The sequence below is a fragment of the Bactrocera latifrons genome, unplaced genomic scaffold (genome assembly GCF_001853355.1).
Source record: "Bactrocera latifrons isolate USDA-ARS-PBARC rearing strain unplaced genomic scaffold, ASM185335v1 scaffold_102, whole genome shotgun sequence".
NCBI lineage: Eukaryota > Metazoa > Arthropoda > Insecta > Diptera > Tephritidae > Bactrocera > Bactrocera latifrons.
The window spans coordinates 921,792-939,498 of record NW_017534431.1 but is presented as its reverse complement, the minus strand read 5'-3'; the positions used below and the strand labels follow the sequence as shown (position 1 = coordinate 939,498).

At 35.7% G+C, this 17,707-nt stretch overlaps 1 protein-coding gene across 2 annotated transcripts in view; it reads right to left on the bottom strand.

Moving 5' to 3' along the window:
• LOC108968072 (glutamate receptor 1) overlaps positions 1-17,707 on the bottom strand; it is a 102,732-nt gene that overhangs the window by 18,302 nt on the left and 66,723 nt on the right. For both annotated transcript variants that reach the window (XM_018931842.1, XM_018931848.1), the window contains 2 exons: positions 4,742-4,838; positions 1,327-1,787 (listed from right to left, as the gene is read on the bottom strand). In XM_018931842.1, the coding sequence (XP_018787387.1) occupies positions 1,327-1,787; positions 4,742-4,838 (558 nt within the window). The remainder of the gene's footprint in view (positions 1-1,326; positions 1,788-4,741; positions 4,839-17,707) is intronic.

Here is a 17,707-nt window from a genome sequence, read left to right as displayed (position 1 = left end):
GAAATGCCAAGGGAATTTGAAGTACGAAATCGATCGAGTCTAGAGATATGTGGTTTCACCTAAAAGTTGCCGGAGGTGCCACATCCATCATCCAATGTTCACACCGGCTCCCATATTGTCATCTCATACTACCTACTTTTTGACTTTGTGGTTATGGTACTTTATATAATATATTTTGGTTTCGGTTTTTAGGACAGACAGACAGTCAACCGGATTTCCAAATCATTTATATAGTATATATATAACCCTATATCTATCTCGATTAGTTTTAGATTTTACATACTTCAGGTAAAAAAAATATGTTACTCTTCAGCTTTACGTTGCGGAAGTATAAATATTTGTGATATATTTTAAAAAATTAATACTCCTTGCTTTAAAAAATACTTTTGGATGCTTTTGAAATTTAGTAGTTGGCAACTATGGTTACGGAGATCCTTAAAAGGATTAATATTCTGTATTTTGATAAATGAAATAGAGTGCTGCAAGGAAAATTTGTAGTGGCTATTCAGAAAATCTTATGAAAAGCTAGCAGCTTTTGGATCACGCTTTCGTGTTAAAAATATTTATATTCTATATACTATATATATATATTGCAAATAAAACCACTTTCGATACCAAACTCTTAGTTAATATTTAATTTCGTTCTGCTTGCTCCAATAGTCAGGCATCCATACAAATGTTAAAAATAACAATAGATAAAACAATAGAAAAAAGTAAGTTACACCAATTTCGTGATTACATATATGGTAGAAATTCTTATTTTGAAAGTAAGAAAACTGCCGAGTTTCTCCACCACGTCATCAGAGTACATACATATAAACTTTTGCATTATACAACTGTTGCATCGGCATATATACATATGTATATTTACATGTGTAGGCAAATTCGGTGTCCCTGGTACAGCTAAACTTTCTTGTTAAATATCTGCCCGCACAACATAAGTATATATGTATATTAGGGTGATTCAAAAAAAAAAAAAAAAAAATCCCCAAAAATAATCAAACTTTAACCGTAAATATCTTTTAAACGGCTGGGTTTACGAAAAAAAACCTTTTTTGTAGAGCATTAAATTTTCTACAAAAAGTAAGAAACAAAATATTTTTTCAAGTAGCTGGAAGTGAGATACAAATTTTTCTATCTGATAATATGAAAAAATAGAAAACTGTAAGTAGGAGGACCTTCCTGTTATAATTAAAAATTCATTCATGGAGAGGCTACCCTAGAGGTGTCTAGGAACCTATTTTTCAGAGTACCAAACGAAAAACATATTTTTTGGTTTTAATCACCCTAATATATATGCCATGCATTGCATTGCATTGTACTTACCCGAAAAAAGTCCCATGTGGAGCCATGTAAGAGCGTACCATACTGCACTTCCGTTTGCATAGCTAAGTCTTCGGGCGAATTGATTGGTGTCACCATCCGCTCGACAGTGAGAAACGCTGCCAAATTGGCTGTATACGATGAAATTAGAATGAGCGTGAAAAACCACCAAGCGGCGCCAACTATGCGACCGGAGATGGAACGCGGTGATATGTCGCAGCCCTGTTGCATGAAAGCGGCCAAGGCAAACCAAAATGAATTCAAAATGCTAAACTCGTTGACCGCTACATTGCCGGATGAGCCGAGGCCAACGCTTCCGGCCACACCACCAGCACCGACTACGCCAATATTTGCCGGGCTAGCCGTGGCACTAGTCGCACCGGTCATTGGACCGGGCACAGGTACACCGCCGATGATGCCAGGTGGCTGTTGATTAGCCATTTGATCGTGATGTGCATGCGAATCTGCCGGAAAAGAGAAAACCTGAAGTATGACAAGATGTGGGCAAGTAATAATAGAGAATGATGGAATGATAGAGCAAGCGTGTATGCAGTAGTGCACCATACATATACACTGTTTATCAAAAGAGTCTGTGTTTGTATGCGTATTTCTGCCTGTCTGTGCATTTATGTGCATGCCGGCATTATCAGTTGATTGTAGGTATTTGCATACAACTTGAAAATGACAAGCGTTCATTCACATTGTTTATTCCCCTACATGTGTGTATGTTTGTACGTTGGTCATTGTGTCTGGTTCATTGATTATACTCGTACATGAATGTATGTCTTTATATAGAAATGTATGCCAAAGTTGTGCAAGTGCTAACGAAAAGGCCGTCTGCAACTATTAAATTGGACGCCTGTGAATGGCGCATATCGTACTTTGAATGCCGCATAAAGTCAGGCGCTGCCAGGCACATGCCACATGCCCAGCTTACTCGGAGGCCTACGTGCGTTGAATGCCACATGTGCCAAGGAATGCTTGGCCGTCACACATTCACTTCGTTCTTATATCTGCTGGAATTTTTACCATTTATTTCGTATCATCATTCTTTATCTGCTATTCTTTTTTGGGTGCTTTCAGATGTTATTTTCCTCTTATTTGGCTGCTATGCCGCTCTGGGGCATGCTGGTATTCCGCTTTTAGTTTTTATCTACTAAGCCCCAAACACATAACAAATATTTACATGCCTCCGTTTCAGAGGCTCACAGGCCTGCTGGGAATATTTTGGCTTAAAAGTTTGTTTACTGGTAACCTTGTGAATTTCTGCGACAAACTTTTGAAGCTTGCGCAGTTTTGATCGTAGAAACAACATTTTTGTCTGAGGCTTATCTGTATTGGAAGGTCTGAGGGACTTTGGGCTAAAAAATGTCACAGCAAAAAAATACTCGGAGGCTTGACATTATCTATTGTGAAAAAAAGACATTTTAAAAATGCATTCACTCGGTTGAACGATCTTCAAAGCAGACATTCTTTGGATTACGTGTACGAGAAATGTATTTAGTACTCGTCTCGTAAGTAGTCGTACAAATTAGTTCTGTGTGCCACGCTTATCAACCAAAGAAAACTGAAAAGGTGCAAAATTAATTAAGAAGGAAGACCATTTCCCAATTCCCTTCCACATTAAAAAAAAAATAATTTTAAGCGAGTTTAAAAGAAAACCCCGACTTCTTCATGAAGCCTGCAACACTAAGTAGTAATGCAATTTTATCCGAAATGAAATTCGCTTCAAGACTGTAATGTGTTCCAAGACGTAGTAGAAAAATTTTTTTATTACCTATGCAACTTTTTCCTAACAAATTTGATATTGAAACTTAATTACGTTGGCTCATGAACTTCAGACTGCAAATCTGATGTTTGTATCCTCACAAATAAAATCGGAGTATGGTCGATTATGTAAGGTTATATTAGCAGCCTTCTCGGTGCTCTCTTGTCAAAAAATTGACATTTAAAACAAAAACATAGTTATCGAGTTGATATGATACAGGAATGTATTTTGATACCGCAATAAAGAGGTATGATCGCTGTACTCAAATCTTCCAAGATTTGCACTAAGTTAAGGTCAATTGTACCCTTGCGAATAGCTGAATGATAAAATTAATTAATTTTAGTAACTTCGGATTTTACAAAAATTTTACAATAGTTATCATAGCCAATACACTACTCTCCAACAGAACCAGCGAATTGAAGGCAACTTAATACAATCCGGTCAATTGAAAGCAGTGATTTAACATTAATATATATATTTATAAATACGCTGAACTTATGGAAAGCCGTGTACTTTCCTAGTGGTCCTGAGAGTATATTTGTATGTATTATCTGCGACGGATGCGACTGTTGGGTGAAAGCAGAGGCTGTCTTGCTCCTGCACCAAATCACACATATAAGTGTGCACTGCTATGTGTCGAATGCCGTTATTCCGAAATTCCGTTAGCAGCTTAGTTATTTTGGTTAGGTATTTTTATATGTTTGACGAAAATTCGTCTCTATATATACTCACATGAATATGCACAAGCTTTTAGCAATTAAATTAAGGCGCAGCCGTCGTCTAATAGATGTGTAGCTGTGCAGCTGTAGCTTTCGGCCCCACAGCAACATGGAACTATTATGGAAGTTAGGCAACTCGTTGGCATTTGCATGACGAGAGGTTTGTATGCATATATGCATACACACATACATATATTTGTTAGACATGTGTACGTAATGCTACAATTCCAATGACTCCTTGACTGTCCGCCACCCAACGTGGCATGTCACTGTAATTTGTGACTTTGATGTGGAGCAAGATTAGAACGAGTGAATTAAATGAACGCATCCTAATTGAAAGGATTTGTGATTTGTGGCCAGGATTCCTGCTAAATTGCCAATCGAATTGGCAGCACATCTATAATACATGTATGTGTGTGAACATGCCACTAGGAGCACTTTGAGTGCTCTGGTGTGGTAAAATCAAAGGACAGCTTGGAAGAGGAATTGATTGGCAAACGGTGAAAGTGGGTATATTAAATTAGCTTTTGCAAATTTAAGTCAAGTATTAAGCTTATTATAAAGAAAATATTTAAATTCTAGGCATTAATTTGATTTGATTTTAGGTATAAGGGAGTTTAAATTATATTTTCGAGTATTTAAGTTTTGATATAAATTATTTCCTCACAAGGAAATACTTAATTAAATTTTTTGAAAGTCGGCTAGAGTAGTCTTAATACATATAGTAATTCAAGTTTCAACATTTTCGTAAAGCTTGGAAAATTTCCAGGAAGAGACAATTCAGAGAATATTTTTAAATTTTCTTCCTGCTTTTGTACGATGCGTGTTTATTATTTATTTCGTTTGTGTGTCCAAATTTTCTTTTGCGAAGTCTTTTATACACTTTTTAAATATTTGACAAATCCGTTTACGAATATTATGCAGCACTTACCTGTCTGATACTGCACAATGCGCCACTCATACGGGGAGAAGCGGGAAACAAAGAACAACACGATGCTTACTCCAATGTAGCTGAATATGACACTCATCTGTTGAAACACATGGTCGAAAAGAGACAGGAAGCAGCGACGAGGAAACAGGTAATGGCGTGAAAAGAGAAAAAATGCAGTTTTCTTTGCTAGAGTCTTTTATTTTATGCAAATAATATTTAAGAGGAAGCTTTCAAGAACATAAGTATACAAGAAAAAAAGCTCTGGCACCCAAAAATAGTTGTCTACTCCTCATAATGGTGCTTGAGTGCTAAGAGGATGTATAAAATAGTGGCAAACCAAAAACTAAAACTCTTTAAAAGAAACAAAAAATATAATATTTGAAAACTTTTGAAGGAGTTTCAGCATTTCATTCATTAAAAATTTCAGAAATATCTTCAATTAATTTCTTACGTTCAATTTCTTAACAATTAAAATGCTTGGACAGTATATTTTATACAATTTCCTCCTTCGCTAAAACTACAATGTTTCCGCATTTAAAAAAATTTTTTTGAAATCAGATATTTTAAAAATTATCATCACCATCAGCTGCACAAACCGATTCAAAAATTTAATTATAGTGGATGCTTTCAAAAGGGCGCTACAAAAGTAGACCGATAGAAACAGCAAACGCCATATTTTTTTCAGCAATTTTGACATTTCTGTTCGTTAAAATTTTCCAGTTTATCATGGAAAGATATACAATCCAACAACGAGTCGAAATTATTTAAATTTAATACCGATTTTCGGAGTAAATGGCCTCAACTTTTAGAGCGCTACGTCCAATTAAAAATATCAGACATTCATTTTATGGTCGTCATAATCATTTTCTCAGACCAACAATTGAGCGTCTTTTGGAAAAATGCGATTCCAGAGGCACAGCACAAAATGTTTCCGTGCCAGTCTCTCATACGTCGTTTCCAAGCATTGGGCATCTCTATGGCTTCGTTGTGGCTTACAATATCAAATTGACATAAGAACTGAAGCCGCTTGATCACCAGAATATTCGTGAATTGGGCTGAGCAACAGCTCGAAAATAATTCGGATTTTCTTAGCTCCAAAATTCAGCTTATTTCCTTTTGTTAAAAGACTTCTTGCTTGTTTTCTTCATCTTTGCTTAAAGTTCAGGTTTCACTAGCCTATGTTAAAACAAGAATAATCAGTGTGCGTTGCATTGAAATTTTAACTGACATATCGAGGCTGCGACGCTTTAAGTGTTTGTTTAGCTCAAGATATCATTTCTTAACGGCTATTATCCTTTGATTTACTTCCGCAGATATATTGTTCGTATTGTTAGTATTTACTCCTAAGTACTTAAACTCAATAATCACCATAAATTATGCTCGGCAACGTTTAAATTTTGACCGATTCTGTTGGAAAATATTTTATTGGCTATAATTAGCAGTATGATTGGTGTATAATTATTGCACTGAAATTTGTCTCCTTACTTGAACAATAAGCATATTATTCCGATTTCCCGTTGTTGTGCCATACTTTCTAGTTGTCATGCCTGTTGAATGAAATTAAATATATGGCGGAGTAAGACATGGTTCATAGCTCTTCAGGTATCTCGTCTCTTCCAGGAACTTTGTGATTCTTTAAGCCCGTACTGATCTAATATAGCTCTCTGAACTCCAGTGCTTTTAGTGGTGGTTCACTTACTGACTGTGGCTTTCCTTTAAAGATTTTTATTTGAACTTCTTCCATTGACAAGACTGTTGAAATATTCTCCACATCTGTATAGGGTTGCCTCTGTTTCAGTTAGCATTTTACCACATGTGTCCTTGCAATATATTGTTTTGTGGTTAGTCTGCTGAATCGCTGTTTATCATTGTATGAAATTGACGAGAGTTTTCTGAAATCTAATTGACTTGTGAAGTTTTGGAAAAGTTTTTGGTGGTTTCTCTCTTTTATGTTTTTCAAAGCTTTTTTGGTATGAAAGAGTTCTAATAATATATATCATGACAAACGTTAATTTACACTGCATTGAAGATATAATACCGTTAATAGGTGCATTTTTTATATCATAAAAGGGGATACAAAGACCTTGAGTTTAAGCTTTTATGGCAACTGGCGGCTGCTCATATGACCTGCATATTTACACATATATGTGTATGTTAGTAAATAAAGGAAGTTATTATTAGGTTAGGTTTCGAACCGCCTCTTAAGAATAGTTTCAAAAAGTTCTAATATCGCTTCAAACACTATAATGTTCTCGATGGCAATATTAAATAATTAAATTAAAATTTCAGAAAAAATATAATTTTCTTGAAAACGGAACGAGCTGCCTGACATTTCGAATACAAACCACCAGCTTGCAAGTAAATATTCCCACTTTATTATTGAGTAAACAACTCCACTGACAATTCGTTACAGAATAAAATATTTTATTCTGCTTTCTGTGTAATTCTCTTTCACTGTGCTCGTTTCTTTTGCCCGAGGCTGAGGCCTAATTTGATTTGTGACGAACAACCTAAATTTCTTTCTTAACTGATTACGTATTTCACTTTCACTTTCTCTTAGCTTGTTAGCTTTGCTGTCATTTGATTTTCGTTATTATTAAAGTGACACGCTTTTTATTAGCTTCACAACTTTTGGCATTTGCGAAACTTTGTAAATGAGCAGAGCCACACGCAGGCATGTGTGTGTAAGTTTGCCTGCCTGCCTGAAAGTAGGCAAACAAACGCGAGTGCGTGTGTGTGTACCCATACCTGCAACTTGCATGCTTCTGTATGGGCGTGCTGTTTGTGCAAGGATTTTAATTTAATGCAAAGCTTTTCACACATACACACATAGGCAGAATGTGTGCGCATGAGTTGGTATTCAGTTCTGGTTTAATCACACGTTGAGGAGGGTTGGACTTTGACTTAAAAATTAAACACAAAAAAAAAAAAAAAAAAAAAAAAAAAAAATTTAAAAAAAAAATTAAACACAAAAAAAAAAAAAAAAAAAACACACATACTTTTGGAGCATGCACAAAAAATTTCGGCTAAATATTATTATGAAGTGATAACCTAAGACTAAACGCTATAATTCATTCAATATTTTCTAAAACTATTTGTGTGTTTTTCATAGAGTAGTCAACATTATTTAGTTTTAAAAATATTTAACTCCATCGAATCTAATGATAAAGTAACATTTAATTATATACAAATAGTAATATACTATTTTTGGTACGAAATTTTTAAGAGTTTAATCTCACTCATCGTCCTAACCATTAGTGCCATGGTTCCAGAACCATCAGTTACGTTTAGAGTATCTTGAAGGCGGTGGTGGAATTACTAATCGACGCAGGCAGTTCAGTGTCAGCCGACACAGATATTCGATAAGAATAAAAAAATTAAAAAAAAGATGAAAATCATGAAATAGAACTAAAATTATAAGCCACTTTCCTTGCATTTTATACTAATTATATACACATAATTATATAATTAAAATAAAAAGTAATAATTAGAACTGTTTAATATACTTATGAATTTATACTATTATTTTAATATTAAAATATTCATAAATTTTCAATAAATGAAAAATTTTTCAATAGATATTTAATTTTTATTTTAACACTCATGGTCACACCCGTAATTTGCACAGTATAAGCACCATGTATACGTACTCCAGCATATAAGGCCACAGTGGGGATATTTACATTGCTGCATTAATGTACGTGTAATCTGCCAACAGTATTTTGGCGGCTTTTAATTTTGCCTAGTCTGACAGGCAAACTTTTCACCTTTCACGAGGTCACGTGTGTACAACAAACACACCTAAACACTTGTACAAGCAATAATATAAAATACGTGAAATAGAAATAACAAAGGAGCAACAATTCGCTGTAATCTCAGTTTGGCAACTGCGATTAGCCTGAAAGCGTGTAATCTGTCGTTGCGCATTTTTAGGCGTTGAGCCTGTGATCTTTGCGCGCAAAACCCCTTGAGTTGTGATTGCGACTTGTGAAATGCTTCTCAGCGTGAAAAAAACATCTGCAGTTATTTAGGAATATATGTAGATATGTTTATATTTTTTGTATGGGTGTTAGTGTGATAATACTTTGCTGCTTACAATTATCAACGGAGTATGTATACATTCCCCCTTTCAGTCATGCTTACTTTAAACATTTAAATTTGCGCTTGAAATGGAATTTAATTTGCGTTATTGCGCTAAAATATACTAGTTTGCTGCACACACACACACCAATTCACGTAATTAAATTATTCTATTTTGTTTTACTTTTCTAGTTGCATATCAAATGTGCTCGAGTGTGAGTCTGCGAGTCTACTATGCACACATATGAAAGCCGCGAGTGGGTTCCTAATTCGCCTGCTATCAAGCTAACAATTTCATTTTACTAATGCAATTCGAAATACTTTGGCCTCATTTTTTAACGTATGCACACACTTAAGCTCATATACCGCCACGTGCAGCGGCATACATATGAGTCAAATTATAAAGTAGAGTTAGCGAAAAATGGCAAAATTGTATATGCTTGCATATATCTACAAACTTTTAAACATACATAGCATATATACCATTTATATAATATATATCTGCATACATACACATGTGAATATACTGCTATATTGGCGCGACGTGCGAATTTCTCATACCTAGAATGAGAAAAATTTGCTTCTAAAAGCTTCCAACGAGCGTAATCGTATATGCACACATTTACATAATATATGTAGGTATGTGCGTGTATGTTCATTCGTTTTTGGTTATGGCTATCTGGATTACTACTTCTCATATGAGTAATTTGGTGTGTATGCAATTGTAATGAAAATTTATGGCAGCAAGTTCTTTACGCCACACATTTCAAATGGCACTTAAAATTTTAATACCTTCATGTGTTCGTACATAGAGTTTATTATGGTTTTAATACTCACATTTTATATTGTTTTTCTTTTTTTCTATTTTTGCCAATTTCATTTCTTTATTTATTCCATTTAATTGGTACTATGCAGAAACGAATTTGTTCTACTTTAGTTTTCAATTTCTTTAAATTAGTAAAGTGCTTTCACTTGAGAATTGTAAAAATTGTTATTTACTATATATATGCGTATGAAAACAGATTGTTGTTAGCTAAAGCCAAAGTTAGGGGTCAGTTATATAAAAGTGTGTTGCTTTTCATCTAAATTAATGTTTATGTGTTAGACTCATTGGTTTCATAAATTTCAGATGTTTTCAAAAGAAAAATAATGAATTTATTTTTTGGTTTGTGAACACACTCTACATTAGGCATATAACTTTTTACAATTGTTGCAAATACGAAAAACGGCATACCATAGTCGAATAGAGAATAAAAAAGTATGAACCCCATTATCTTTTTTTTTTTTGCGAAATTTCAAAAAAGTTTCCGCGCAAAACGAAATTACTTTTTTTATCAGAACTGCTGAAAAAAAAAAACCAAAAAAAGTTTTGTGCAGTGTACACGTTTTTCTTCATAATAATAGATATTTATTTAACTAATAATCTTCCTATAATTCCAAACGCCTTTTAATGGACCTAAGAAAAGTGCAATACTTATATGAATTGGTCAAATTTTTTAAATACTTCGAGAAAAATGAACGTTTTCCCTACATAAAATGTAAAGCAATGCCAGCACTCAGTAATGCCCGTTGGAATTCTAGAGCTATTTTGGCACTTTTAGGCTTTATACTTATTCCTGAATATCGTTTGCAATTATATCCTATTTGTAAGTTTGTGTGGGGTGCTTCGAGCGAAATATGGTTTTCCGATCATGCTTTCAACAAAAATAATTTTGCCACACTACCGGAATCATTGGCCGGCTTCACAAAAGCAAATGAATGCTTTCTCAGACATTGGGTAAATAAACCATCAGCCATTAAGGAAGTTCAGCGTGTGCAAGACATTTTACCATTGTGTAAATCATCACATACTTCAAACTTAAAAGTTATTTCATGTAACAATTGACAAAAATGTAAAAATAATAATATTAAATTTTTTTTTTTAATTTTGACTTTTGTTAGAAATCCATTCTTGCGCGGAACGTTTTTGAACCGAAATCACCTAAACAAGTGATATTCATTACTTGTACAATATTTGCCACCACGTGGTGATATGCCAAATTTTTCGTCAAAATTTGTTATATGCCTACTCTACATATGTAAGCTTCGAGCAATTTAATTATAGTATCCAATCATATGTATGTTTCGGTCGTTTTTTCGTACAATTTTTAAATTGTGTTTTATTTATTAGCTAGTGAGTTCAATGAATAAAAAATCACAGAATGAAGCAAATAATACAGATATTTCACTCCTTATAAGTTTTTAGCTAAGCATCATAGTATACTATAAAAATAAAGATAGATATATAATGAAAATAACGCGAAATATTGGAAAATCTTAAAAGTACAAAACAAAAGTAATTTGTAACTTTTTCACATTATGAAAACTACAGAACATGAACAAAAGAGATAAATCTTAGTCTAGTCAACTGGGTGAGATGGATGTAGCAACATACAACATGCATATGTATATACTAGTATTACCTATATTTCAAATTGAAACCGATTTCTCTGAATAATTTGACAAAGTGTTTCAGTACAAATTAATAAATTGGATTAATTTTATTTTGAAACTTCTGTTCTACTATTTATTTCTATGAGAGATGTATCTTCTACTACTGATTCAGAGTGAGGCCCTCATACACATGAACATTGAATTATTAATATTTTATTCATAACTATCAGACCTTCTTCACTTTTTCAGATATATAAAAACAAAGGTTCATAAAATATATGTTTTATGTAGAAAAATATCTCTGATATAATCACACCTTTATATATCAGATATAATTCAATTAAAGGAATGTTATATTTTTTCTTTAGAAAATTTACATGGGAGTTATCATTATTATCTTTCCTCTTATTGTAGCTTTCGGCAAGTTGGTAATATTTCTTTCCTTGTTAAATGTAAATCACATATTACATTAAATTCCTTAGATGTTTTCGAAAATTCCTCTTAAATTTCACTTAAAGGTATCATATCAAAATTACAAGGGATCTGTGCGTGGGCCGGAACCGTTGGAGAAGAGGTGCGGTAAGCTTTTTCATGGATGAATAGAAGTTAAGAGGTTGTGTAGAAGACACATTCTTCTGTCGGGAGCTTTCCATTAACTCTGCTTTCAGGCTTCCCGACTACTAAAGCGTCTTTATCCTCCGCTTAAGAAATCAAAGGCCGCTACCTTACTTACTGTTTCGAAGTACGGTCTCATTAGCAGCATTTTCAAACTTTTTCATATGGATACTTGTACGGTGGCCCGGTCATAGAAGAATCGTCGGAAACTGCTAAGCCGATGAGTATGCTAGAGAGGGCACCTTTACCGATATTTCTTCTAATTGGAAGATACTCGGTTGTACAATTTGCTATTGCGTTCTACCGCTGGACCTATGAACCTCTAGTGTGTTTGGTAAGCGGTGGTCAACAACCAGAATTTGTGCGACAGCAACATCCTTCTGTCCCAAAGTGAGCGATTAGAGATACTACAAATTACTTGAACTTAGCAAAGTGAGTATTCCCCCAATTGTCGGTGTTCGGGCTAAACACTGTCCAAAAGGTACATACACGGTACGACTAAAAATTTTGCCGGACGATCTTTTTTGTATGAAGGAAGTCGAGGGGGAGTTATTTTGGCATTTTCTCCTCCTGACAAACCAATTAAGTGGCTGGGATTGATATTAACCGTCTAATAAATTTGTGGTGATCTCAAAATACTTCGTCAATGTATGAGTTTAAGGTAGATTTGGATAACGCAAAGGACGAATATCTGTCCAAGGAAGAATCATAAATTTTGGATCAACCCTGTGATCCAACCTAACCTAACCTATCCTATTCTATATTATGTATGTATGTGGGATTGCAACTTGACCTGACCTGACCTACGCACGTATGAAAGTCTTAAGATACAACCTGAATTAACGGACTTAACGAAAACAATGAACGCCGACAGCGACTGTTAAAAAAGGAGCATACACACGATTCTAAGACTTCACACAATACGGACGCGCACTCTTAATATAATATATAGTCCATAAACTAATTTTATATATTAATTATATGAAAAAAGTGTTTAAGCCCTCCATTTTCCGAAAGTGTTTTTAAATAAATTACTTTTATATATTATATTAGAATAAAACTAAGGTGTTTAATTGCTATATTGTTCCCCCCCCCCTCTATATCTCATGCTCGAATCTGATCTTATTTTATCATTTCTAACATAATTTTATTTTAACCTCATTTTATCGAAAATATGGACTACAGTTACTAAAAAAAGGCTTATCGACTTTAACAAATTTAGGCGAATTCTATGGAGTGTAATTCTAGGTATGTTCTTTTTCTCGGAGTTAAGTTTCAGCTTTGGCTTATTCTTTGTTAAATAATGTAAATGAGAAGCCTAGCATTTTGGGCCAAATGTCTGCTGTTTACTTAAGTCTAATGGAATTTGTTCTTAAAATATTAATATTCGTGTTTGATGCCTTGTTTGCTCTCGAACATTGTGCAGCTTTGCTGCTGCTAAACTCTTCGTCTATGCAAAGCTGCAGCTCATTAGTATGCAGGACAGGCCATGCAGCAGCGCAATGCCGAAGTCGACGACAGGCTGCTGGGACATTTTAATTTCGCACAAAATTACTTAGCACACTTACTAAGCAATGCAAGAAATGCAATAAAAAATGTACGAACACTATTTGAGTTTGCAGACAGATTTGGCAAATCTTTGCAGCAATTTGCCCACTCACTGGAGTGCGAACGAAGTTTTTGCGCTCAACAAAGAAATCCTTGCTCAGTGCTGCAATGTGAAGCTGAAGCTTTTCAAACAGTTTTCTTCGAGCGTATTTGCTTAGTCTAATGTCACTATTTTGAGGGGTTCAAAAAAGTTTGATGAACTCAGTTGGAAGCAACAAAAAAAAAAAAAAAAACGAAACTACTAGAATGCATAAGTAGCAAAGGAAATAAACTGTGACGCAGTTGGCGTTGAAGTCGAGAGTACAAATGCGGGCATGCCAGAAGAGTGTGTGAGTAGAAGTCGGACAGGAAGAGTGTGGGCGCAGTCAAATTGTAAGAGTTTCAATGCCTCCTTGTAGTTTATGACAGTTAATGGCTTACGGGTGGGGCTAGCTGGTTGAACGAACGCTTTGCCATAGTTAGCATATAACTTCAATTTTCTAACAACAAAACTTTTCGCGCTGCTTTACTGCATTAAACTTTATAAGCTTTCTACATTTTGGCCAAATAGAAAACTTGCCAAATAACCAAAATGAGGGAACGAACAAACCATAAGCATCGATGCCGTGGTTATTTTCCTTCCTGCTTTTGTTGTTCTTATTGCAGCTGCGATTGCTACTGTTTCTGTACGCTGTTGCCGTTGTTTAATGTTGATGGGGTGGAAAAGTTTAAATTTCACAAAATGCAAAGTTTAACCAAACCAGTGTATGCATACACATACATACACGACAATACACAAGCCACATACCGGAGGATGCCAACGACAAGGGCCAAAATACCAAAAAAGGAAATCAAATCATGTAGAAGTAAGTTTTTTCAAAGTTTTCTCATTTACATGCAGCGCAATTTATGGTACATTAATTTTTTACAAAAATGTTGGAGAAATTCTGCACGAAACTTGTTTGTGATTTGGGCCAGAGGAAATTGAAACAATAACAACAAGTTCATGCATGTGCATACAAAGGTCCCGCAGAAAACAATTGGCTTTGGCGGGTGTTACAACTGCGGCTGACTACAGACGATGGCTGCTGTAAAGAAGAATCATTCCTTGCAGCGACAAAATGAATTGCGCGAGTAAGCGTTTATTGCGAGCGAAAAAATGCACAGCGTGATTTAAAAAGCTTGGCACATCGTTCTTGCATAAAATGCAATCTGTTAAATATTTAAGATTTATTTATGGATTTACACTTTTCTTAAAATATGGCTGCAATCATGACGAAAATAGGAATCTCTTTTACAGTGATTCACATAAGTATTTTGCCCAATTGTCATTATTAAATTAATAAATCCGCTTCTAAACACTTCCATACTTTCAATGGTTTTTGTAAATATGCTAGCGTTCTTTGTGTCAGCTAACACTAAGTGAGATATTTATGTATATAAATGTCACGCCCACAAAACTTTAAAGGAAATAGCGGGAAAGCAACGATACTCATTGCAGCCGGGTGGATATTTGAATTTGTAATTGGGATTCCATCTCTAACTCATTCTCTCAGCGTGATTCTTCAGAAAGAATCTATTGTTCTGGCAGAGGCATCAAATATGATAGATATGCTGCTTGCAGCGAAAATTTTTGCATGAGAACTTGCGAAAATTTGAAGACGCGCTTTTCTAAATAATAAATTTCAACTGAGTTTGGAAGTCAAAAGGCAACAAGTTACCAACTACTGCATTGTAAATGTTGAAGAACTGCGATGAAGAGCAATACCCCATAATTCGTAATTTTTTGCATATTCTGACGAATTTGAACTCTGAACGGCCTTTAACGACACCTCGGCTGAGGATGAACATGCTTCCTGCTAGATTGATCGGCTTAGTGTTGCTGTAAATTCATCATGACATTGAAGTCTCTGCAGAAGAAGTTCTCGATAGATTTCAAAAATTGGACCGACATCCTTTTGTTTTGTGAAAATTTTCTATTCAATACCTGAACTAGCTACAGTATAATACATAGCAATAAAGTATGTCACCCGCACGTCTATGATTGGTAACGTGATTTTTTGTAATTTATGATATTAGAAGTTCGCTTTGAAATTCCCCGAACCCGATTCCCCAATCGATGACGATGGAGCAGACGTTCCATTGCCCGACTAGGAAGAAGTTCGAATAGCAATTACGCGCCTGAAGAACAACAAAGCGGCGCGGCCGATGGATTGCCGCTCGAGCTATTCAAACACGGCGGCGAAGAACTGATAAGGAGCATGCATCAGCTTCTTTGCAAAATATGGTTGGACGAAAGCATGCCCAACGATTGGAATTTAAGTGCGCTATGCCCATTCCTCAAGAAAGGAGACCCGACAATCTGCGCCAACTACCGTGGGATAAGCCTCCTCAACATTGCATATAAGATTCTATCGAGCGTATTGTGTGAAATATTAAAGCCGACCGTCCACAAACTGATTTGACCTTATCAGTGTGGCTTTAGACCTGGAAAATCAACAACCGACCAGTTATTCACCATGCGCCAAATCTTGGAAAAGACCCGTGAAAGGATAATCGACACACACCACCTTTTCGTCGATTTCAAAGCTGCTTTCGACAGCACGAAAAGGAGCTGCCTTTACGCCGCGATATCTGAATTTGGTATCCCCGCAAACCTAATACAGTTGTGTAAGCTGACGTTGAGCAACACCAAAAGCTCCGTCAGAATCGGGAAGGATCTCTCCAAGCCGTTCGATTCCAAACGAGGTTTCAGACTAGGCGATTCCTTATCACGCGACTTTTTCAACCTGGTTCTGGAGAAAATAGTTCGAGCTGCAAAACTAAATAGAGAAGGTACCATCTTCTATAAGAGTGTAAGAGTGTACAGCTGCTGGTGTATGCCGATGATATTGATATCATTGGCCTCAACACCCGCGCCGTTAGTTCTGCTTTCTCCAGACTGGACAAGGAGGCGAAGCAAATGGGTCTGGTAGTGAACGAGGGCAAGACATCATCAAACAAACAGTCGTCGGACTCGCGACTTTACTCTAACGTCACTGTTGACTGTCAAATAACTTTGAAGTCGTAAATAATTTCGTCTATCTTGGAATCAGCGTAAACACCAGAAACAATGTCAGCCTAGAAATCGAACGCAGGATAACTCTTGCCAACAGGTGCTACTTCGGACTGAGTAGGCAATTGAGAAGCAAAGTCCTCTCTCGACAAACAAAACCAAACTCTATAAGTCACTCATAATACCCGTCCTGCTATATGGTGCAGAGGCTTGGACGATGACAACAACTGATGAGTCGACGTTGCGAGTTTTCGAGAGAAAAGTTCTGCGAAAGATTTATGGTCCTTTGCGCGTTGGCCACGGCGAATATCGCATTCGATGGAACGATGAGCTGTACGGGATATACGATTGACATAGTTCAGCGAATTAAAAGACAGCGGCTACGCTGGCTAGGTCATGTTGTCCGGACGGACGAAAGCACTCCAGCTCTGAAAGTATTCCACGGAGTACCCGCCGGGGGAAGCAGAGGAAGAGGAAGACCTCCACTCCGTTGGAAGGACCAAGTGGAGAAGGACCTGGCTTCACTTGGAATATCTAATTGGCGCCACGTAGCGAAAAGAAGAAACGACTGGCGGGCGGTTGTTAACTAACTTCGCGTAAATGGTAACTACGAAAATCAAGATGAAGAAGATAGTAAACAGTATAAAGACAACTATATTTAATATAATATAAGAATCTTCATTTTTCATGTTAATGTTTATTCCCCTTAAGAACTATTTATAGATCCGCCCCCAGGTAAAAACTAGACAATTCGCTTGGCACCGCCAACATTTAGGTTAAATCTCGTATCTCAGGATTCGCTTTACAGATTTCAACCAAACTCGGTACATGACATTTCTATATTACAAAATCGAACTACACCACTGTATAATTTTTAGGCGAGCTAAGTTTGATTCTTCTCATTCTTTCCAGTAGACATATTAGGAACCAATTAAAATACCGAGTTAAGAATTGTCCAAATTGAACCAAAACTGTTCAAGACCGTACAGAAAAAGTGTAACTCAGTATCTATATTTGCCCGTTTACCGAAAATATTGGTCAATGTGTGAGATAAATAAGAGAAATTTCGAGCAAATTCTTTCCTGGCAATATTACGTCTGAATGTCAATGATAGTTTGGATAGGATCAATAGTTTCCTAGACAACTATCTAACAAACTATTATGTAGCTGAAAGTGCAAGAGTGTGAAAAGTTAGG